This window comes from Ursus maritimus, unplaced genomic scaffold, assembly GCF_017311325.1.
Source record: "Ursus maritimus isolate PB19 unplaced genomic scaffold, ASM1731132v1 scaffold_8, whole genome shotgun sequence".
Lineage (NCBI taxonomy): Eukaryota > Metazoa > Chordata > Mammalia > Carnivora > Ursidae > Ursus > Ursus maritimus.
This window is the reverse complement of record NW_024426996.1, coordinates 17,259,940-17,283,618: the sequence shown is the minus strand read 5'-3', so window position 1 is coordinate 17,283,618 and position 23,679 is coordinate 17,259,940. Positions and strand designations below refer to the sequence as shown.

At 42.6% G+C, this 23,679-nt stretch overlaps 1 protein-coding gene and 1 non-coding gene across 2 annotated transcripts; both read right to left on the bottom strand.

The window, feature by feature from the left end:
• Positions 1-1,214: 1,214 nt before the first annotated feature.
• LOC103665368 (placenta-specific gene 8 protein-like) lies at positions 1,215-23,410 on the bottom strand. Its single transcript, XM_008693305.2, has 5 exons — positions 23,253-23,410; positions 9,275-9,404; positions 7,612-7,736; positions 3,480-3,594; positions 1,215-1,363 (listed from the first exon to the last, which is right to left on the bottom strand). Exons 2-4 carry the CDS (start codon positions 9,372-9,374, stop codon positions 3,490-3,492), a joined length of 330 nt encoding a protein of 109 aa, XP_008691527.1. The 5' UTR covers positions 9,375-9,404; positions 23,253-23,410; the 3' UTR covers positions 1,215-1,363; positions 3,480-3,489.
• Positions 14,640-14,770, bottom strand: LOC121101574. Its single transcript, XR_005833566.1, has one exon. It is a non-coding gene; the product is annotated as a small nucleolar RNA SNORA18 (small nucleolar RNA).
• Positions 23,411-23,679: the final 269 nt, after the last annotated feature.

The window sequence follows — 23,679 nt, the reverse complement described above, 5'->3', positions numbered from 1 at the left end:
TGTTATGTATATTTTACCACAACAAAACACTTTGGANNGAGTGGTAGTAGGAGCAGACAGAATCTGCTGCTGCATGGAAATTTGTGGCAGAATCGGATTTATCTACCACCTCCAGATGTTACATGAAAGCCAGAGCTGGAATTGAGTTAAGGCAAGGTTTAGGGGGCAGTTGTAGCAGGCTTGAAGATTACCTTGACAATGACTCCCAGTCAGAAGTGTTTGAGGGGCACTGTCCAGTAAGAGGATGCTGCAAAATCACTTTCCCCAGGGGAAGACCCAAAAACTCTAGAGCAGAAAGCAGATGACTTTAGGGAGGATAGAAATGTCTAAGGGCAATTTCAATTAGAAGTTGTGTGGCTTATGACAGAAATCCTCTCTTTGGTCCATATAATCTATGGTAAACTCTGCATTGCTCAGCAAATACTCCTGGAGTGGATTTACTTTATGGGGCTGTAAGCAGTGCTAATGCCATCTTGGCTCCCAAAGGGAGGTCCAAGGTGGACCAAAATACCACCCTTTCTTGGGGTGACGGATTACACAGGGTGATACCTTGCCTACCAGTGGTCGGAAAGTCTAAAATCAGAAAAGCCTTGGCAACATTTAAAATACTTTTTATTCTGGACATTTCCAAACATATACAAAGACAGAAAATTGGAATAAGGAATGTTTCTGTGTCAACTATACTTAAAAAAAAAAAAAAAACCTTTCAAAATTAAAAAAAAAAAAAGAAAGAAAAACTCTCCATGTACCCATCATTCAGCTTTAGCGTTTTGACAACTTTGGGTTCATTAAAAAAATAATAATATTGTAATTTTTCATAAAGTTGTATTTAAAGACACCGATGAATCATTGAACACTACATCTGAAACTAATGATGTACTATATGTTGGCGAATTGAATTTAAATAAAAAATAACGACACAAGAAATGTTGAGGACATTAATTTTTTAATAGCAGCCATGTTAGAGAACAGCACTGGAAATGTATTTCTTTTTTTTTCTTTCTTTTTTTTTTAAAGATTTTATTTATTTATTTGATGGAGAGAGACAGCCAGCGAGAGAGGGAACACAAGCAGGGGGAGTGGGAGAGGAAGAAGCAGGCTCCCAGTGGAGGAGCCTGATGTGGGGCTCGATCCCAGATCGCCGGGATCACGCCCTGAGCCGAAGGCAGATGCTTAACGACTGCGCGACTCAGGCGCCCCTGGAAATGTATTTCTTTTGAAATAAACTAGAAATTAAAAATGTCTTGAAGCCATTGGAAACCATATGATTAGTTGAATTAGTTTCTAAGATTTGGGGTGAGATAGCACTCAACAGATGCAGTATGTGATTCTAGCATTTTTTTCACCACATTGTGAATATGACCTGTAGAGATCAGAAAAAAAAGAGAGAATAAATGAATGAACAAATTAGAATTTATCAGTTTCATCTTTCTTTACATTATCTTGTTCCAAATATCAAAACTTCCATTGCACCCATCCTCTACTGCCAAATTGCTACATATTTAAGATCTACATCAAATCATGGCCCCTGGTTCAGTACAATCTATTAGAAAGAGTCACAATCACCAGTTAAGATTCAGATGAGTCTCCTAAGTTAGGGCCTCATTATGCTTCCTTGCTTGAAAGTTGCATTGATTTATTCTTTCACAATATTTATTAAGTGCCTACTACGTGTCAGGCATTGTTGCTAGGTGGTTGAAGGAACCAAGAGAATGCTCTGCAGACTGCCAGAGTTAACCTCTGTTATCAAATGTCAATGGGTCATCAACCATGCCAAGGTAAGAGTCTCCAACAGGCGGAGAACAGCAAACAATCTTTTTCATGGACTGTACCAGTAAACTGTCACATCCTCCTTCCCTTAGGGCTATTTTGGCCTCAGATTCTGAGCTAAGTTGTTAATATAGGACTTTTAACAAATGTCACTGCTTGGAAAGAGAGACAACAGTCAATTCTCAGGAGGTAGAGTACAAGGAGGAAAAAGAAAGATAAGAAAACTCCTCATCTTGACTCTGCCTGAAACTGAGTAAAGCACTTTAGTCATTCCGGGAAGCCACCGAAACAATCAGAAGACAAATGTTAGGATACAAAAATGCAACATGAAATGAACTAAAATCGTCGTGAAGAAGACATTATTTTGTGGGGCAGGTGGCAAAATAGCTAAGAAAGAGACAGATCGGGCCAGTGACAACTTATCATACACATGAAGGTACCATCCTGGTCAAACATTCTCCAAGACCTCTTGGGAGAAAGATTTTATAGATCATAGTCCTTTCCAGGTGAAAACTAAACTGTGATTGCAAATTCCAATGGGACTGGCAATAAGAGATTGAAAGACAAGACAAGTAAACCATTACCCGCCTGTCTGAGAGAAACAGGTGCTCACTCAGAAGATTAAAAATGTGACTAAGGGACTAGGAAATAGGTAAATGAGCAACTACCCAAATTCGACAACACAGCCACCAAAAGTCAGTAACCCCTCTTCATAGTGGGGGCTTTGGGAATTCTGGATAACTGGGTGAAATGTCCACACTGAATTTATAGAGACTAAAATAGCTTCCCTTCGCTTTGGAGGAAGGATTTTTTTTAATGATTTTTTATTATATTATGTTAGTCACCATACAGTACATCCCCGGTTTCCGATGTAAGGCTCAATGATTCATTAGTTGTGTATAACACCCAGTGCACCATGCAATACGTGCCCTCCTTACTACCCATCACCGGTCTATCCCATTCCCCCACCCCCCTCCCCTCTGAGGCCCTCAGTTTGTTTCTCAGAGTCCATAGTCTCTCATGCTTCATTCCCGCTTCTGATTACCCCCCCTTTCTTTATCCCTTTCTTCCCCTACTGATCATCCTAGTTCTTATGTTCCATAGGTGAGAGAAATCATATGATAGTTGTCTTTCTCTGCTTGACTTATTTCACTTAGCATTATCTCCTCCAGTGCCGTCCATTTTGCAGCAAATGTTGAGAATTTGTTCTTTCTGATAGCTGAGTAATATTGGAGGAAGGATTATTATACGAATATTCTGGTGTTGTCAAGAACACAGAACTAGGCACCTGACACAGTCGCCCTTAGTGTGACACCTTAACTGGTCAGTGTTGGTAGCAGCAGACCTAGGAACTAGACTTAGGGAAGTGAATGTCTTGTCACACACATATCTTGATTACCTCAAATCATGGTCTAGTTAAGACGTGCTTGGTTGGTATGGGGCATGCTCATCTGGTACATCACACGGCTGTCCTCCTGTGGCGGACAACCTAACAAATCTCAGAATTCTTTCCTATCCTTCCAGGGTTAGCCCTCTCAGCCCATGGAAGCTGACTACCAACCGTTGGTGTAGGCTGGCAATTAAAAATCATTTGTCCTCCATTTTGTAAGGGATGTTTCATGTATTTGTGACAGAGGACCAAGGAAATAAAGGATGTTGTTGAGCGTTTGTTTTGATACTCCTAGATCAAAGAATTCCCACCAACTTACCAAGTCCCTTTTAGAAAGCATTCATTGCTCTTCTCTTGTCAATATCTCGCTTGAGTTGACAAAGGCTGCATAGAAGGCAACATCTCAGCCACAGGAAATCACTGCAGATAGATCCCTGTCAAAAAACAAAGAGTGGATCCACATATAGCCCATAAATAGAGTCAAGCAGGTCCTTGCATTTGCATAGCTTTTCAAAACTCTTTAAAAGGTACATTTTATGTTACTGGTTTATCGTGAGAATTCTCATTATCTCCATTTTTCTGATGACCCAAGTGAAGGTAAATGACTTGTTCAGATCACGTAACAAATTGGTAGCAGCACTTGGTCTTTCTTTTCTCAAGCCAGTGCCCTTAACCATATATGACACGATTTCAACCGATCTGCAGGTTGTGACTCTAGCCCTCATCCTCTAGCTCCTCTTCTGAGATGCTTCCCTTCAAAGCATCAGTTGTGAAATGCACCCATTTTTCTGTAGTTTGTGAGCAGAGCCAGATGAGGCCCCACATTGTATCCCTCCAGCCATTTTCATTGACGTCTCTTAAGTTCTGCAATGGAAGAAGTTTGGCGCAAAGAGGAGATACAGAAATAATGGGCAAAAGAAGAAAGAGCAGAATGAATACTGTTTGGAAAGCCATGAAACAGGGGACTTTGCAAGGATTTGAGGGCCCTCTCAACGAAAGGGTCCAACTGGGTTCTCAATGACCTTCTGGGACACATGCCGTTGAAGGGATTCCTGTTCTGAGGCAGGAGGCACTGAGTGAACCAGAGATAACCTGGTTTTATTACTGCGTGTCTTGACAGATTGAAATAATTTTGAGCTGCACTATTTGATAGCACTTATGTTTTTAAATGTTGAATTTAATATAATTCCCGATTTACAGTGGGAGCTCGTGGGGCAGGGTGGGGGTGGTGGTGTATAGTTAGGAGCTTCTAAATGATGAGATTATGAATGATTTATTTTTCATGAAAAAAATTGTTCCCATTGCTACAATGATTTTGATCGTCATCTGACAGAGTAAGCATTTGGGCCAAAGAGGCAATCCATATCTATAAAGGGAGGTAACAATTGCCACACCATAAGAGTTTGCAAGTGGTAAATGAGCGAATATATGTCAGAATGATATCCCAGCTCATGGTAGTACAATCAGCTCTTGTCTCTTTTCTTCCTCCTTCTCTCCTGCATGGGTCATGCCCTGGCCAAAGGGATGCTCTCTTGGCTGTATCCACGAAGGGAGGGGCAGATCAGAGAGGCTGCGTTGTAGCAGCCCCGTAAAGATTTGCAGAGATATGAAAAGGAAACAAAGCAGAGAGCCTGAATGATACGAATCTGTCCTGGGAATTATTTTTAGGGCTGTTCTAAGGAGGAAATAGAGATACACTGTCTATAAATGTACTGTTTCATTGTATGTTGAGGAAACCTACTATATCTAGAATCCTAGACCTAGAAATCATCTTGCACAACTTCCTCGTGACAGATGAGAAAACTGCTGCCACCACATGGCTCATTAGAGACCGTGCTGAGCTGTTCCCAAAGCCTTTTCTCCAGGATCCAGCCCAATGCCCCTTCCTGTAGACCATGTTGGGGTCTGGGGCTGCTTGGAGAATTTTACCATCACGCCATATACATAAGTACACATGCTTGACACTTTGCATACAATCCAGGAAGTTAAAGGTCCAGGCCCAAGGTTTAGACCGGCTGTGTATTATGCTGCCTTAGGAGCAGTGTGAGTGAGACAGCGTTGAGCGCTGAGCAAGTAGGTAGCTGAGCAAGCACACAGGAGGAACGAGGCCAGGGCCCTGCCCACAGCTCTGCCCTGAGGAAATGGCTGAGTAATTCTCTGAGAAAAGAACAAAAATAAAAGTAGGTGTTTACAGAGCACTTACTACTTGCCAGGTCCTGTGCTAAGCCCTTTCCATACATTATCTCACATGACTCTTGCTACCGCATTAAAGGGGAGGTATTGTTGTGACCATTTATCAGTGACGGGGTCGAGGCTTAGGGAAATTAATAACTTGCTCCTCTTCCCATGGGAGCAGTGAGTGGGGCAGAGGCTATGTTTCCGGGAAAAGAATCCATCATGTCACTTCTTTGTTTAAAACATTTCAGTGGCTTCCCTGCTCACTCCGAGTAACAGCTAAAGTTCTTACAATGGTTCTCAAGGCCCTAGTGTTTCTAAATCTTGCTCTAATGTCATCTTTTTCTATGACAGCCTACTCCCACCCTCTCACTCATTCTATTCCTACCTCTCTGGCCCCTTGCAGTTTCTGGAACATTCCAGATAAACTCTACTTTAAAGCCTTCCCCAGATGAGTCATCTTCTCATCCTTTCACTTTTGTACCAAGAGCTTCCCTGATAACCCTATTTAAAAGTAGAACAACCTTTCCAAAAATGTGGATGGGCATTGAACTTTGTTGAATGTTTTTAGTGCATGAACTGAAATGATCATATGGTTTTTCTTTTGGAATCTGTAAATAGAGTATTCTGATATTGAGCCATCTTTGCATTCCTGGGATAAACCTTGCTTGGATAAAAAGATACTTTGTGATGCTGAAAAAAAAATTAGAACCCTTCAACATTCTTTATTCCTCTTCTTTGCTTTATTTTTTTCTGTACCACTTACCAGCATCCTAAGAGGTTTTTACTTAGTTACAGCATTGCAATCTTCTCCAATTAGAGGGTAAGCTCTACCACTGACAACCATCATAGTAGTAATTTATTCATGTGAGAAGCTTCAACAGATGTTAATCCCAGTGGGTGAAGGTTTGACGAGGAATAGGATTTTTACATCTCTCTACAAGGTCCCTACTCATTATAAAGGAGAAAATGGCAACCTTACCAGGGAGAATCCCAGCAGAAACTACCTTAACTAAGTAATGGAAGTAAACAACAACCATAATGGGATACACTGGTGTCATGTGCCTCTTGGTGGGAAGCACAGCGAATATTGCATGAGTTCTAGGGAGGTTCGGCCCAAGTGTAAAAGTGTAGCCATGAGGACACATTTGACGCACCAAATTGAGGGATAGTCTACAAAATAACTGATCTGTATTGAGGGGGGGAAGACAAGGAAAGACTGAGAAACTATTCCTTATTGCAGGAAACTAAAGAGGAACGACAACTGAATAAAATGTGTGATCCCAGATTGATTTTCTTCTCATCCACAGAATGTTATTGGGTGAATTGGTCAAGTTTAAATCGGATCCACGAATTAGCTAATAGTACTGTATCAGAGTTAAACTCCTGATTTTGGTCATTGTGTTATGGTTATATAAATGAATGTCCTTGTTATTCAGAAATACATGATGTCATAGAAGTAATAGGACATCAAGTTTGTCATTTCCTATCGATGTTTCAGAAAAAAAAAGAACAGACAAATAGGTGGAGGAAAGACTAAATAAAACGAAGATGGCAAGATTTTAGTGTTTGGGGAACGTGGGTGAAGGGTATTCAGGAATTCCTTGTATCGTTTCTCCCCCCCCCCCATTTATTATTTCTGCAACTTTTCTTTAAGTTTGAAACTATGTTAAAATAAAGGTCTCCAAAAGTAAGAACAAGGATGTAAGCTACATGCAGACAGGACTTTTGATTTGCTCGGTTCGCTGAGGCACCTCCAGCCTCAGGAATGGTACTGGCCATCCGTCTACCTACAGGACAAATCGCTGCCGAATGAATGAAGACCAGTTAGGACTCAGCCAGAGGCTAGATGCTCAGTAATCCCTTTTGTATGAATGGACACTGACTTATGAGGCAGATGTGCCAGCTCCGAAGGGATCGACCACACACCCATTGTCTCCCCAAGGCTTTCTAACAAACTATCGTCCAGCCTGCAGTTTGCAGGGTCCTGGGTCTGACCGAGTAAAGCGGGCAGAGGCTAAGGGGTCTCCGTGCCTCACCTACTCCCCTCCAGCAACTGTCTCAGAGACACATCTAACTGGAACAACGGAAGGTTTTATGACTAATACGTTCCACGGTATGAGCAGCAGCGCGGCTTTAAAAATTTAGGCTGGGAATGGAGCAAAGATGAGGGTCAAGCCATGAAGGCGAGCAGGGCAGTCACACAGATGTGGTCAGCCTGACGGGAGCCCTCGGGTGTCCGGGCTGGCGATTCACAGTGCGCGCGGGTGACTCACCGGGATGCCGTATCGCGTCCGATACAAGGTCCTCATAGCGACACTCGCTCCGCACAGACAGCATTCGTTCATGTCAGAGGCGATCTGACATGAAAGGCACAGGGGAAAGAAAGTCCCGCAGAGGCCTGAGTGCGAGGGGAAGCCACACAGAAGAGTTAGTGAAAGTCATCTTGCCTTCGACGAAATCACACCTCTTTCAAAAAAATGCTGGCTCAGGAAATGACTTTAATGGGCACTCGGAGAAAACAATGTTTGTCACCTGGCTCTTTCTGTCTTGCTTCTAGAGCCCTCTGTCCAGGAATTGGGGATAATCTGTGAGTCACTATAGCAGGTCCAATTTAAGGGCAGAAGCTCCTGCCTTGCCAATGTGAGCGTGTTCACATGATCTTTCTCCCCTGCCCTCCTTACATTTGGGTCATGCCTGCAGAGGAAGTTTGTGGCGTCAGGATGTCTGAGAAGCCCTCTAAAAACCATGGGAGGGTTTGAGGGTCAGAAAACACTGAGTGAAGAAATCATTAGGGACAAAGAGTGGAAATAGATTCTAGAAGGTCATTCAAGCAAAAGGACTCTATCATCATTATGAGGACTGGAGCAAGCAGAAATTAAGGGATATGGGTATCAGTTGTTTAAAAAGTTGAGCGCAATTTCACTTTAAAGAGTCTCTGCGAGGCAGAGGAAGGGCCCAAGAAAATAACAAGAAACAGGAAACTCTTCTCAAATATGCTTTGAGTAAAAGTCTATTTTGAACAGTGATGGGGTGGAGCTGTGGTATGGCTGTGCCCCCGATGTGATAACAGAGTCAGTGGTTTTTTTGATTGATTGTTTTTAAGTAAAGGCTATCTCCCAAAACCCTGGAACTTCCGTCATGCACAAAAGAAAGGAGGCTGTTTCTCACACACTATGTCAACACGAGCCCCACAGAGAATGTCTGCGCCCATACGGCCTGAGACTGAAATAAGAAAAAACCTTCTCACACCAAAGTAGAAGTCAGCAAAGCTAACAGCCTGCAGTGCTTCCTGAAACAGAACTGTGACAAGAGTCGCAGGAATGGCATTGAAAGCTGGAAGACAGAACGGCATTGTCGGGAAAGGGAGAGGTACGTAGAAGACAAGCTGGAGCCGTGTGTCAAGAGCACGGTGAGACGAAGAGGTGAAAAATGGCAGACGGAGATTGAGCTCGATGAGGATCACACACTCAAGGTCATGCAGGTACAATGAGTGAAATAGATTGGAAAAAAAACCACAAAAGAGCCAATAGCGGGCATAAATAAAGACAGCAAACTGTAGAACGAGAATCTCTTTTAATGGGATTAGCTAATGCCAAGCCACAGCTGAACTCTGCCATGTGTGATGAAGGCTCATCTTTCCAGATTTTCCAATTTTCGAGAGAAGTTGGAAATCTAGACTGGAAAGCCAGGTTTTTACGTGAAATCTGATTTTTATATGTTTCCTTGCATTTTTAGATTACTACACGAAGCGAGTTCATCGTGTACAGGACAAACAAAACACCTCCGGCGGCTAAATCCACCCATGGGCCTTCAGCTTGTGACTTCCGAGCTGGCCAGTAGAGCAGGAGCTCAGTGACAGGAGAAGTAGACGAGTTTCGTTAGGTCGGGAACCTGCATTATGGGAGTCGAGGAGGAGCAGTAATTAGGTGCACTTACAAATCCCCAGGTCATCAAAGCAGTCAAATATGCCAGTTTGCCAGTCACTATTCATCACACCCCCTGAACCGTATCCTGGCTGGGAAACAACTGGATTCATTTTTCAGGCTAAGTTCCAAAAGGGCACTGCCTGTGAAAATAAAACCAAAAAGGTATTAAACACCTACAGGCATTGGTTGGATATCATGTAGATCCCAGTCGAGAAGACATTTCATCACACTTCTCCTGATTAGGGCTGGCCACCCTCAACTGACTTAGCAAGACCTTTCCAGACTATTGTCAATACTTGGTGATGAGAAACATCAAAGAAATGGGGTGAGGGTGCCTTCCGCAGGTTTTCTGGGGGCTTTGTTGCCCCTTTCTCCGGTCCTTTTTTTCTTTTTATCAGCAAGATGATTTTTTTCTTCTACTTCAAGACAACCATCCTGAACGATGTCTTTTTTGCACATGACGTGTTTTATTTAATAGTGATTGTAATAACTTTTATAAAACTATCGCACAGATATTATCTCAATTGCCCCTTCAGAGAACTTTGTGAGATAGAGTTCTTTACTTGTCCAAAAAGTTGTTATTACACCGATGCTTCTAGCTGATGTCAGTCCTCATTGCATAATTGCTAGTGGTATCCTGATAGCTAAAGTTTTAACAGAAGTCCTAGGTTACTTAAAAAACGATTAACTTCTTTTTGTGAAATTGTCAGTCTAGAATCTGAAAAAAAAGAACGGGGGTGGGGGCGCTTCAAGCTTCCACAGAAAAATCCAGTAGTTGCAAAACCACTAAGAAATAGTGTCCCTCAAACCAAGCAGAGCCTGCATACTTCTCAGATTTCATTCAGGGATCAAGTGAAGTTTCCTGGGCTCTATCCAGTCGGAAGCCCCAACGGAGAGAACGTGTTTGGTTTCGCAAGGGCTAATGTTAAAACTTTCTTCTTTACTACTTCATATCTAACCATACGCTGTGCTCTGTAGCCTTCGCCCCCACTCACCTCTAACACGTCCCTTAGCCAGGTGCAAGGAATATCCGGTCCCATTACCCGTCCACCTGCTCCTCCCTGTTGCCAGGGAAGGCCCCAATCAAAGATGCTTCCAGAGTGCATCTCAGGGCTGACTGGTTTGAAAACACACATACTTGATTCTGATTCAGTAGCTGGGGTGGACCCTGGGCAAGTAAATGTTTAAAGAGGCGACTGTGATGCGGACAGCTCTGGCGACCATTGATGACAGGTCATTTCACTCTCGCTCAGCCCTTACCAGTCGGTCTTCTTAGCTCTTCCCCTGCCCTGTTCTTTTTCCTGATTGATTTTGTCTCCACTGAGATCGTGGCTGTGATCAGTTGATTCCCTCAACAGGTGAGCCCCTGCAAAAGGGGTGGAGGTATTACGGAATAACAAAGGCCAGGGCACTGTGACCGCCCTAGAGGGCTGCCTCTCATATTTATTATCAAGAACCTGCTTTACGACACAAGGGGAAAACCACCAGACAGAGAAGGCTCTGTAATTACTGTCACCTCGCACCAGGAATTACGGTGGAAACTATGGGCTAGATAAACATTTCACTGGAGTCCAAAGGTCTTTCTCCTCTCTGATTATTTAGGAAGACTACGCTATCTTTCCTACTATCATCTAATCGGAGTGGGCACATTGTGAACTCAGTCTACTATCTGAGAAATAGTGACAAAAGTTGAATAAATTGCACAGGTAATGTGTTGTTTGATACTGAACGTTATAGATATACCTCTGGCTTCAAGGATGAATGATCCAATACCTTCAAAATATATACTGGGAAAAGCGTGACACATAACGTACACAAAGCTGTTGCTGCTGCGTGTGTATCATTAAAGAAAGAGAAATACACCAGTAAGGCTGTATTCTTAACAGAAAATTACTTCTTAGAAGAAGCAATGCTTTGGGTAGAAAATTCGCGTAACCAAACAAATCAGTTTAGCCAACGTATCAAAATGGAAAATTATGTTCAAGTTCAAGACCCCAACCCTAAAAATTATTCCAGGGCAAAGACTCTATCTTAACTATTCCTTCAGTGAGTCGTTACCCCTTGTACAGCCCTGGAAACATCTATTTGTTGTGCTCAGTAGTTTACAGTAAGTATAAAATTTGCTGTGTTTCATGTAAAAACAAAATGCCAATGAGCAGGGGCGCCTGGGTGGCTCAGTCGGTTAAGTGTCTGCCTTCGGCTCAGGTCATGATCCCGGGGTCCTGGGATCAAGCCCCCCTTAGGGGCTCCCAGCAGGTGGGGAGCCTACTTCTCCCTCTCCCTCTGCCTGCCTGTCCCCCTGCTTGTGTTCTCTTCCTCTATCAAATAAGTAAGTAAGTAAATAAATAAATAAATAAATAAATCTTTAAAAAAAATGCCAGTGAGCAGGCTGAGGAATCCATTCTGAGAGGAATCCTGAAATGGGCATCTGCTGTGATTGCCTACACGCAAATCACATCCATCCTAAATTGTACCGTGGGTGTTAATTCAATTAATTTAATTCCTAATCTAACACAGGGACTCTTGCCACTTGTTTTGCAACCCCTAAATTCCCTTTCTTAAAGTAAGCGGTTTAGAAGTATATTTTTAAAACACACTATCTTGTATGTGCGTATGCATGTGTTGTGTGTCTATTTATAGGTTTCGTGCTTCTCTGTGTGGACGGATCTACGCCGAGCAGCACCTTACGCCACACCATGAGCAGGACTCACTTGGTATCCTTTTAGAGGGTTGAACCTAATTGAGTAGGTCCAGAATGGGACCTGAGGCTTGCCTTTTAACAAGCTCCGTGGGAGTGCCAGTCCTGCTAGTGTCTGGCCCACACTTTGACTCCTCAGGGCCCAGATTGTGATTAGGAACTGGGTTCAAATCTATCTTCCACACTGTGTGTGTTCTTCAGCTAGTAAACTGACTTCTCTGTGCCTCAGTTTTGACATTTTTAATGTGAATAGATAGCACTTTTCTCACGGGTTGTTGTGTCACTGTGATGAGAGTATGTCAATAGGCCATGTCTAGTCAACAATGTGTTTCCTGTATGTCGGTGAGCTGGCATAAGCACCCATATGTCTATTTGAGGCTAAATGTCCTTAAGTAGCAGGTCCTATTCCTGATTCATCGTATGGGGCCATGCCTGGGACCACAGCTCCAGAGAGCTAACACAGTGTGGTGATAGAATGAGCAATGGGGTAGGAATCTGAAAGCCTGGATTATAGTTATTGCTGGTATTTGGCAGGCTCGAGTAAGATCCCGTTATGTGAAGACATTTTGAAAACCGCCAGTCACCATATACAGGAGAGAGAGTCTACAGAGAGGGGTGGAAAATCTGAATGAGGTCTGTTGCCAATATGACGGCTTACGTTTGCAAGGAGCATTCTACTTTGAAGCATGTTGTTGTTTGATCTCTAGTTTAATATTCCTAGCAGACTGAGGCACGCAGGGAATGAAGGCTGATAAGATGCTTTCTACTGCAGACATGAAAACTGAGACAAAGAGTTTACATGCCAGGGCCAAGGAAAAGTCATGATCACTAGTTCAACATCCTGAATTTATGGATGAGGACATGAGGCTTGAGGACATGAGGACAAAGACTGAGTGTTGTCCCACATCCTCTTCCTGGTCTCACCAGGGAAAAGACATGGAGATGCCTCACAGGAAACGTTACAGAAACCTAAAGACGAAAAGGTGGAGCAGGCAGCATGATCTAGTGGTTTCCATCAAGGACACTGGCCACAGACTCCAGCTTTTCAGTCACTAGGTAATGAATGACCTTGTGCCTCAGTGTCCTCATCTGTGAAATGGGAATATACAAAGTATGTAGCTTCTAAAGCTGTCGGGAGCATTAAATAATATTTGAAAAGCCCTTAGAGCGATGTCTGGCACTGGCTAAATTCTTCACGAGTAGCAATTATATAAAAGACAGTACTTGGCCCTAGAGGGAAATCAGCAGAATCCCTGCCCTTCCCTTACACTCTCTTATGTCTTCCACAAGACCACAGATGAAGGGGAAAGAAACAGAAAGTCAGTCACTTGTCCAGTGGCAGGGCTGGGACTTGAATTGAGTTCTTGGGACTCTAAAGCTCTTACGCTATTTCCACAGAGTCTCTCAATCTGGGATTATGAATCTTGGCCAACTAAAGTGAGCAAGACCTCCTCGGGAAGGAAAGGTAAGCATTTCTTAGGGTGTCCCCTCCCAGGTAAATTCTGGAACTATTGGAAGTTGGACAGTTTGTGATTAACTTTGCTTTCTTAAGTCTGTCTGTCGGTCTGTATATATGTGCTCGTGTGTATTTATCTAGGTAGGTATTTTTAGTATCTTGAACCCAGTCACTCAAAAACTTCCTCTAAGTTCCACCCTACACGTTCAGTTAACTGGTTCACAACCAGGATTATTTTGCACCTCCTCCAGGGGACATCTGGCAATGCTTTGAGATATTTTTGGTTGTCACAATTGGGGGTGAGGTGCTATGGTCATTCTAGTGGGGGGAGACCAGAGATGTTGCAAAACACAGCACAGCCCCCACAACAAATACTGTTCTATCCCCAAATGCCAACAACAGTGCTGCGGTGAGAAACCGTGGTTCGAAAACATCAAGGGCATCGTGAAGCATGAGCTTCCGGAGGGGTTCTAATGGTGCCTGATTCATCTCAGGGGGGCAGAAACCAGGTCTACAGTAGCCAGACAAGCAGTCCTTGTGAGGAATGGGACCTAACACGTTGCTTCCTAGTCACACACGTTTCAAAGGCTAGAACTCAGGGATCATTACATGCCTCGGTTTCCCCATAGATTTGTTCATGCCCTGTTCTGAAATCCCTCTTCTGTATGGCACATCCTGCTAGTGGCTCCCCCCGCACCCACCTGCCTCTTTTCTCTTCCTTCTGCTTCTTGTTCCTATGTGGACAGTGAAACTTTCCGGTTCTACTTTTTCTTCCTCTTTCAATAAACTTTTTTAAAAATTTAAAGTCAATAAATTTTTATTTAAGGAATTTTACGTGTGAGTCCTTCCACTGCCAATCACCATAGTTCCTCCAAAGTCAGAATCATAATCTTCAAAGTAGCCCTTTAAAATTTTGTTCAGTACGGTAGAGTTCTTTCTTTCAGTTGGACTTCTTTGATCTCCACTTGAACATGGACATACTTCAAAAATTCCCCACCTGTAATCTTTGGGGTCCAATTTCTTTACTTTAGGACCATGTTTAAGGTCAAGTAGATGGAGCTGCCTGGTTCTCAGTTTCAGACACCCTCTAAACATGAATGAGTTCAAATCATACTCACCCCTAAACTATCACACCCTAGAGCTGTACAGATTATTGGGATACACCAATACCTAAGTTTTTAAAAATGTGACTATTAGGTCTTTCACATAGTTTTAGCAGATAGATGTCTTACAGTTCCTTCCCACAAATTTAACACATAGTTCTGTGAATAAAGGAAACCACACATATACTCTAGGAGGCGTTTCCAACCATGTGGGTCTACAGAAAAAGCCCCATCAGGGTAGACCTCAACTCATTCAGTAAACTTCGAACTGAAGTGCAATATACATTCAGTAAAGTGCAGAAATCATCAGCATGATTGATGAATTTAACAGTGAACAGTTCTTGTAACCACAGCCTGATTCAAGAAGAAGGACATCACCAGCACCACAGAAGTCCCTCTGCTTCTGCCCGTGTTTGAGCCTTACATATATTGAATTATATGCACTATTTATTCTTCTGTGTCTGGCTTCTTTTGCACAAAATTAGGATTGTGAGATGCAACCATGTGCATACAGCAATAATTCATTTATTCTCATTGACATGTGATAAATGATCACATACCTATAATACAACTTATTTATCCATGTTACCATTGTATTGTTTCCAGTTTGGACTATTAGGAATGGTATCCTAGTGTTATGAACATTCTTGTACATATCTTCAGGTGAACTAGGTATGTATTTCTGTTGTGTCTACACCTAAGAGTAGAACTGGTGGGTCCTAGGGTTGGTAGATAGTGCCAAACAGTGTTGTCAGGTGGTAGTATCAATTTACACTCCCATCAGTAATGGATGAAGAGTTCCATTGGCCTCATCCCTGTCAATATCTGGTGATGCCACCATCTTTCTTTTTACCCGTAGGGTGCTACAAGAATCTGGGAAGTGGAAGACTAGGCTTAAGACTGAGAAAAACAGAAATTATGGTTAAATGATTAAATAGAGTTGCCACATTTCGGAAAACAAAAAATAAAGGAGATTCTGTTAAATTTGAATAAGTAAGTCCCAAACAATATTTGAGACATACTTATACCAAAACATTTTCATTCTTTAGTTGAAATCAAATTTAACTGGGCATTCTCCATTTATCTGGAGGGTTTGGGGAATAACTTTAGAATTAGAGAATTTCATGGTGGGTGGGGTAGTTTCTGCCTCCTGATTTACAGGAATGGGATTGGTGTGGGGGAGGTGAAAACAATGGGGCTTTCCTAGGTTGTGCAGGAGGCTGTCTTCCACCCCCCAGGGAGTGAGCAGAGGCCAAAGGACACTACTGGTGGCCATGATTTATGATTTCTATCTAAATTCTTAGACGAGCAGTTCCTCTGGGAATGCAATTGTTTATTCATGGATAAAGGAAGGAAACTGAAATTTCTTGAGCGGTTTTTACTGCCAGTTCCCATGTTAAGCAATCTTAGGTACATGATGGGACTTTAGCCTCATAACAATCTTTTCTCCTAATTTGAAACCAAATTCCTGGAGCAGCCTAGCCAGGTTCCTAGGCAGGTGAGCTGAAGCCAAAGTCCATATTCTTCCATTCTACCAAGTCCTATCTTCCAAGTCCTATCTTTGGAGGAGTCCCACTGACTGGCCTGGGGCCTGCATGGGCTCCATTTCTCTCAACCAGTCTCTGCTATGCTGACAGGACCCACCAAACCACTGAATATTGCTCACCTTGGGTTTCCCCAGGCTCCTCATTCCCTCTATTTCCATCCCTCCTTTTTCCTCTGGCTTTCAGCTTCCTACCAGATCATTCCATGGGTTATAAAGCAACCCATTTCTGGAAAAGCAAAGTAAATAAAGTCAATTGGGAAGGCCCTGCTTTGAGTCACTCTGAGCTTCTCTAGCACCTAAACTGCCCCCAACAGGCCTATCTTTTAGTGCTGGATCTGAGCCTGCATCTGGAACCAGTTGTCCCACTACCCTGCATCTCAAGCAGAATTCTGCGGTCTCCGCATCGTGAGGGGACTCTGTCTTTGTGCCCGTTGTGTGTAGATCAGAAAATGTCACTCCAAAATATGCCTCTTTGGCATAAGAGTTATTTTGAGTCCATTATTTGGAGAAACAGCACACACAGGAGAAGCTCTGAAAACAGAGTCAGAGTTACTCTTCAAGGGAAATTTTCATTCATAAGGGAAAATTTCCATTTGTAAGTGTCCCCCTGTCCTGTCTGGAAGAGAGAGATGACTCTATACCAGAAGAGACTCTCGTCAATGTAAAACTTATGGACTTAAATCTGCATGTCAAACCTTACCCTTATTTTCCTGCTCCCCTCCCCAGAACTGGCTTCCCCCACACCTTCTCTCCAGTGCCTTTAGCCGAAGCTGGTGTTTAAGTCTGAATTCTAAGCCAGCTCTGAAAGTTACTCATTTTCCTGCGTATCTCCCATGTATATGAGATACACGTGTGATCAACTTCTGTTTTTCTCTTCTTAATCTGTCTTCTCTTTCAGGGGCCATAGTTGAGAACGTGGAAGCTTAGAGGGTAAATTATTTTTCTCTCCTACAGAGTCATTTCTGAAATTTTAGGCAAACCATGAAAACTCTCAGTTATGTGGAAATTTAAAAATGATTATGCATAGTCGGAAGGGTGACATTTTTTCATTTAAACTAAATAATATCTGGAAACAAAAAGCCTCTGGTCACTGTCCAGGGTGATGGCGTGGTGGGAGGAGGGCCTCCTGCCCAACTTAGTGAAGCCGCCATGTTGGGCCTTAGCTGAGGGTGTATCCCTTCTCCTTCTAGACCTGGACTGGGGAAAGGAGGGTCCTCACTTACCAGTATCTGGCTTCTAGGCTTCCCTCCCTCCCCAGACACACTCAGATCCCACTCCTCCCAGTAAATCTCCGTCTTTGGGCTTCTCCAGCACCAGGAAGCGCACAGCAGGCCAGCTCCCAGTCTTGGGTCTGATCGGCACCCGCAGCCGATGATCACCTACAGAGCCCTGCACTGCCTGTATCACAATAGCTTCCTTGACTAATGCATCACCAAGCACATCATTTTCTGAAATTTTAGCCAAAACAATGGAAACCATGCTATGTGTAGATTTAAAACCGATCGTGTGTAATTGAAGTTATGGCATTTCCTAATTGAAGCTAAATAATTTCTATAACCAAAAGGCCACTCCAAAACATTTCCCCTTTTGTTAAAAATGGTGCTCATGCTTGGTCATCCTTAAATGAGGAGCCCCCTCAGGAGTATTTGCATATTTGATAGGGCTCGGCTGGGAACTTTTCTGACACCAGCGTCCTCTATCCCACTTTCACTAAGGAAGTAAAGGTTTTTGCTCACTGAAACATTTAACTGGGGTGAGGGTCGGGGATAGAAAGCACAGGATACATTGGATCCTCCAGGTCTCTCATCGTCCCATCATCACTATTCTCTCTGGTGGCCTAATTAATTCAGCTTCTTCACTACTTTTGTCTTAAAATTTGTTAATCTGCTGGCAGGCATACATGGCTGTCAGGGAAGAATGCCTGTTCACTTCTGAACCATTTCAGGGCACCCTCAGAAAAGGACCCACCGTATTTTTTTCAGTCCTTTGATTACCATTTCTTTCCCTTATCCAGTCAGGCCAAGTGCTCACGTCTGCAGGAATTCCCTCCATCCTGCTACCGCCCTGAGCTCCTGCCCCTTGTTTCCCTACTTATCTGTTAATATCTCATCTCAAATGCCACCTCCTCCATGAAGCCAGTCTTAATCCTCCAAGTGGGATTTGTCTGTCTTCCTACTCAACTTTTTCAACGCTCTCATGATGTGGTGCAGAGCCCGCTGGACCTGGGGGTCAGCACGCCGGGCACTAGCTACACTACATACGTGGCTACCTCTGTGCCTTTTTTGTCTAAATGCCAATAACAGTATCTCTACTTCCTTTTCCCAAGGGTCATCGGGAAAGCACTCAGAAGCTACATTAACTTCAGATACGAGATTCAGAGATGTGCAAACTCAACACTTATATTTTATTTTGTTTTCTTTCTTCTTTTCTTTCTTTTTTTTTTTTTGAAGGTTTTTCTGAGGGTGAAAGTGGGCTTCAGTTGTCTGGGTCCCCCCAAAACAGTGACTTGCACATAGCCTAGAAAATACTAAGTACTGGGGTTCAGGACACACTACCCTAAAATATGGTCGCTTGGCATGTTGAATGTTATTAAGCTGAAGGAGTTTGAGAAAATGGCAGGAGCTGGAAGGCCATTTTTACCTCTTTTTCTTGCCCTTCTTCCCTAAAAGCAAGAGATAAATCCGTCATGTGAAAGGTAACTTCCCAGTACCAGGAACTACTATTGACATCTAGCGGATAGAGGCCAAGGACGCACCCCCCATTCTTTCCTCCAAATCCTCTATTTAATCCCCCATTCCTGCCAACAATAAATTATTTGACCCAACAGTGTCAAGGCTGAGAAACTCTGATTCATACTCTCATTTTGTTCTTAAGAAGATTTAAGCAGCTTACAAACTTAAATATAAAACAAGATACAAAATGAAAAATGAAGAAATCGGTCACAGGGAAAATAAAGTCTGGAGCAAATTTAGCACATGCGTTGAGTCCCCTAGAGCACTGGACATGGGCCGTGTATGAGGTTTGGGGCTTCCTGCCAGGCAAAGCAAGATTGAGACCTAGAGAAATTTCTCATCAAGCTCCTCAAAAAGGAGATGGTATACGACACACGGTGGTCAAAGCCTTTAACAGTCTCTCTGCAGTAAAGCGAACGGTGACTTCTGAGAACTTACTTCCTCCTATAGGGTTCAAGTGCAGTGCTGGAGTAGAATCACTGAGAGCAATCTCCAAGCCATTAAATGATCCCAGAATACTACTTACCTCTCGGATCACCTGGATGAGTCAGGATTAAAAATCAGATTTAAAATGTAAATTGTTCAGAGAGATACATGGATGCATATTCTTGGGCAACCCTCCACGAGCAGTATTTTCACCAGCTAGGATGTGATAAAAATTGGGAAGCAATGGGTCTGAATTAGAAGTCTTTGGTGAGAACCCGAGTGCGGATTCCCATGAGGGCTGCTTATTATGCACAGGAACAGGTGTGCAGAAAGAAAGGCAAATGCATGATTATAAAAATTAAATGCTGCAGTCAGGCCACACACCTGAATAGAAGGCGCCCCGTGTAGCGTGGGGGTGAGCTAATGGGCATCCTAAGTCAACGTGGACATAAGCTAAGGGCATATTTGTGAGAAAGCCTGTGTTTTCCTGGGCCTGCTTTAGCAAGTGGCCAGCGGGGAAACTGAGAAAGGAAAAAAGGTCAATACAGGCAACAACTGACATTTAAATGATCATTTAAAAGAAGCAGAAGAGGTACATCTTCCGCATGTGCTAATAATTTAGTATTATTAGTATAATTAGTAATAAATTAGTATCTGCATGTGACCAGAAGAGTAATCAAATTCCCGAAGTTGTGCACCATAGAACCTGGAAAATGCTTTTATCAGGTGTGAGCAAAACCCTCCCACTGTGACAATAAAAGAAGGCAGTAAACCCCCTGGGAGTCCAATTTTAAGTAACTAACTTCCTGGTCAGCGCCATGGAGATCAAAGAATTGCAACATGGAATCGTAGATAGCGTAAAGTGCTGACCTTTTACAAATACCAACCACTTGGCTCCGCCCTGATTCTGACCCATTAGTCTGGGTGAGGGGGTTAGTGGCCTTGGGGCGGACCTGTTTAATGCTTCCCCGGTGACTCCGAGGTGTGGTGAGGGTTGAAAATCAGTGTATTAAAGAAAGTCTAGCAGAAATGATGATTTGAGTACTGAAGTAGTGGAGCTTAAGTCTTTTACACAAAAATAAAGCACACATCCCCCCCCCCAATTTCAAATTTCCCCTACCACTTGAGTTTTTCCTGCAAATGTGTGTAATTAAAAAAATTTAGCCCAAATAATATGTTCGATGAAGATAGTCTAAAAATCACAAAAATATCAAAAGAAAAAGTCTCTCATAAATCCACCACAGAAAGTTAACCTTATAGGAATCTGTGATGTATGTCCTTATGTTTAGCCCAATAAAAAAATATTCACGCACAGGACCATGTTTTAATGAAGATTCTCCTAATATGGCGATAAGTGCATTTCTCCTACAGGGTAGAGAAGGCTGCTGCCCTTGCTGCTTGTTACACTTGGGGAGCAAGCATTCATCTCTTCTAGAAGTGATATCCAGTCATTGTGCTCTCCAGCTCAGAAGTATTATCTGATTAGTTAAGACCCTTACTATGACTCTTGAGTTGGTATAAAAGAGCAGAGAGCGTCTTTCTTTCTAAGGAAGAGTTTACTTGGAGCTCTTCCAGCTCATCCCACAATCTACTTCTGTCTGCAGAATTGAAGGTTGAAATATTATTGAGTGAATCAATCTTTGAGTTAACTTAAAAGTCCCAACTCCTAGGCAAATATCTTGAAATCCCTCAACTAAAACCAGGTCCTTCACTTAACCAATGGTCTATTTCCCCCGACTCATGTCTTGCCTTTATGCTGTTTCTCTCTTCGTGTCCTTCCTGGGACTCTGTCTCCAGTAGGAGCTCGGCAGAGAGGAATCCCAAAAGGAGAAGAGGGCTTGGCTCCCCCATGCTTAGCCTACCTGGTATCTGGTATCTACCACACCCACAGGACAGCAGTCTCAGATCTAATATTTTGGCTAAAAGAACTAGAAGACCTATGAAGCATAGCGCTCTCTTTTAAATCTTGCTGCGACTCAAGTTTGAATTGGAGTTACCTGTCCTTTTTAAATATGCGGGCCAGAGGTCTCTTACCTGAGCCAATAGCTGCATCCACTTCTGGACAGAAACATCTCCAGCAGACTTTATTATTATTTTTTTAAATTTGGCTAAACAGTCCAGTTTGTTAAGTGATTTTAGATTTCATTTTATTGTAAGTGGGTGGAAGCGTCCCTCCCCCCTCCCCCCTCCATTGCCAACCTACTTATACTGGTGATGGAAGTAAAGAGGGCTAAGATAGTGCTGGTCCTTAACCATAAAATCAACCATCAAAACTTGCAGATTGTTGAGTTTGGGTGGTGTCTGTAATCTAAAACTTGAGCAGGACCCATCCAATACTTCATAGGAAAACAACAAAACCATTTTTCGTGCTCTAGTTGGTATAAATAGATCTCAAAACTCCAATGAAAATACAATTACTCACATCCATGAAACACTTAAATGTTGACAAATTTAGCTCAGGGAAAAAGCAGCAGACTCTACAAACACTTGATTATAAAACATTTTTTTTCTGAAAAGCCTCCAGACGTATTCTTCCAGAACATGGTCAATGAGCTAAGAGGGTCATCCATTGAATTCACACATATTTGTCTCCATTTTCACTCCGCCAGGTTAAACCCAAGTGAGCTTTCATGCAATATTCGGTGCTAATGTCCCAGTAAAACCGATGGCTAACCATGGGGTGTCCGCTCAGGCCGCTGGGCTCCCTCTACATTTTGCCAACACTTCAGGTGCTCTTAAGGTTGGTTACCGACCAGGAGGTAAACTAAGCCCAACCTTAGGGCACCAAAAAAGTTGGGGCAATAAAGTAAAATAAATGAGAGAAAGTTTTAGAAAAATATTAGCCTCCCTGCTCAAATAAATGTAACCCTTGAGGGAAAGAATCATAATTATATTGGACTTTACACTTATTTACATATGAAGGGGTGAAGACAGGTAGCGCAGCGTAACTTTTTCAACGCATTAGGATGTCTAAAGATGCCCATCACATCAGCTGATTCCAGGTCCTTCTCTACTGGAGTCAGGGTCACAGCGCCGCTGGTGCTGGCCATTGAACTTTTTATTCTACTATAGAGCCTGGAGCAGAGTGGATGCTCAATGGGTGTGTTTAAAAAAATAAATGAATGAACAAAGGTATGAAGATAGAAAGTGTAAGTTTCATACACACGATTTTAAAGTCTCTAGCCTAGACATCTAGATGTCAGAAATACCACCTCCCGACGCCCCCCGCCCCACACCTTATAACAACCATTTTTAAGAAATGTGCTTGCCTTAGGGGGTCTGGACAAAAGAGGGAGAAAAAGCCCATCCTTTTCCCTCTTCCTTTAACTCATGCAAGTGAGAAAAGCTTATCATTCCCTCAGCAGGCAAACGACTGAGAGCTGCCTTGGTATTATCGCTGGTAATAACAATGTTACAAATTGGGAAAGGTAACAAGTGGCCAGACCATCATGATTTCAAAAAATTTGTTTTTGTTATATAAAAACAGAGACAGAGTGAATTCTGACAATAAGATAATAATAAACCTCAAAATGAAAGCAGAAACCGTGCCTCCCTATCAGCAAAACTAATTCCAACAGCAATTCCTGAAACCAATTATAAAATAAGAAACTTTCTAGTAGCAATTTAAAATATTCTGTTTAAACACACCGGTCATAATGGTAATACAATGATTCTTCTGTAATGATTAAGAACATTTTTTTTCCTCTTAAAAATGTCTCTCTAGTAGCACATTTTAAAGAAAACAGTCTACGATACATCTAGGCTCTTAAGAATCACTATCGCCAAATTTAATTTAAAAGACAACTGCATGTTGCAGACATATGGGTTTTCAAAAAAAAAAAAATTCACTGAGGCAAATAATGAGTGCCTACCACTCAATTCTACCCTGGCTTGTGTTAATTACATGCTAAGGTTATACTGGTTCTATGGTTTATTTTTTAATAATTTGTTTTTCTTTTGAAAGAAGATGGAAAGACAAAAGGTTACACAACTGAAAGCTATTATTTTGTATTGCAGTAATACTTACACACTCTGGTTAACTGGAGGACTGCAGCCCAGGCCAAACAGGAGAAGTCTCAGGAACACAAGTGCTTTGCTGGCTGCGCCTTGGCTGTTACCAGGCAAGGGTGGGGTTAGGGGTGGAGAAAGGAGGTGGGATCTAGTTGTCTCTACTGCCTTGGGTCAGTGTTTTTCTATTTTAGAAAGTGGACACTGCATTTTATCTCATTATATTTATTTTCTGTGACAATTGCCTGATACCCTTGCTCCCTTAGACAGCGAGATTCATTTGTGATTAGGCTGTGACATGTTTTATGAAGCTCCGAGTCTTGTTTATTTATTTAGGGTTTCTCTAATTTATTCACTCCATAAGGCATTTAGGGGGCATGAAATGTGTTTAAAAGTAAGCACTGAGCCGCTGGTCGGAGGTCTCAGAAATGCTAAAGAGATATACA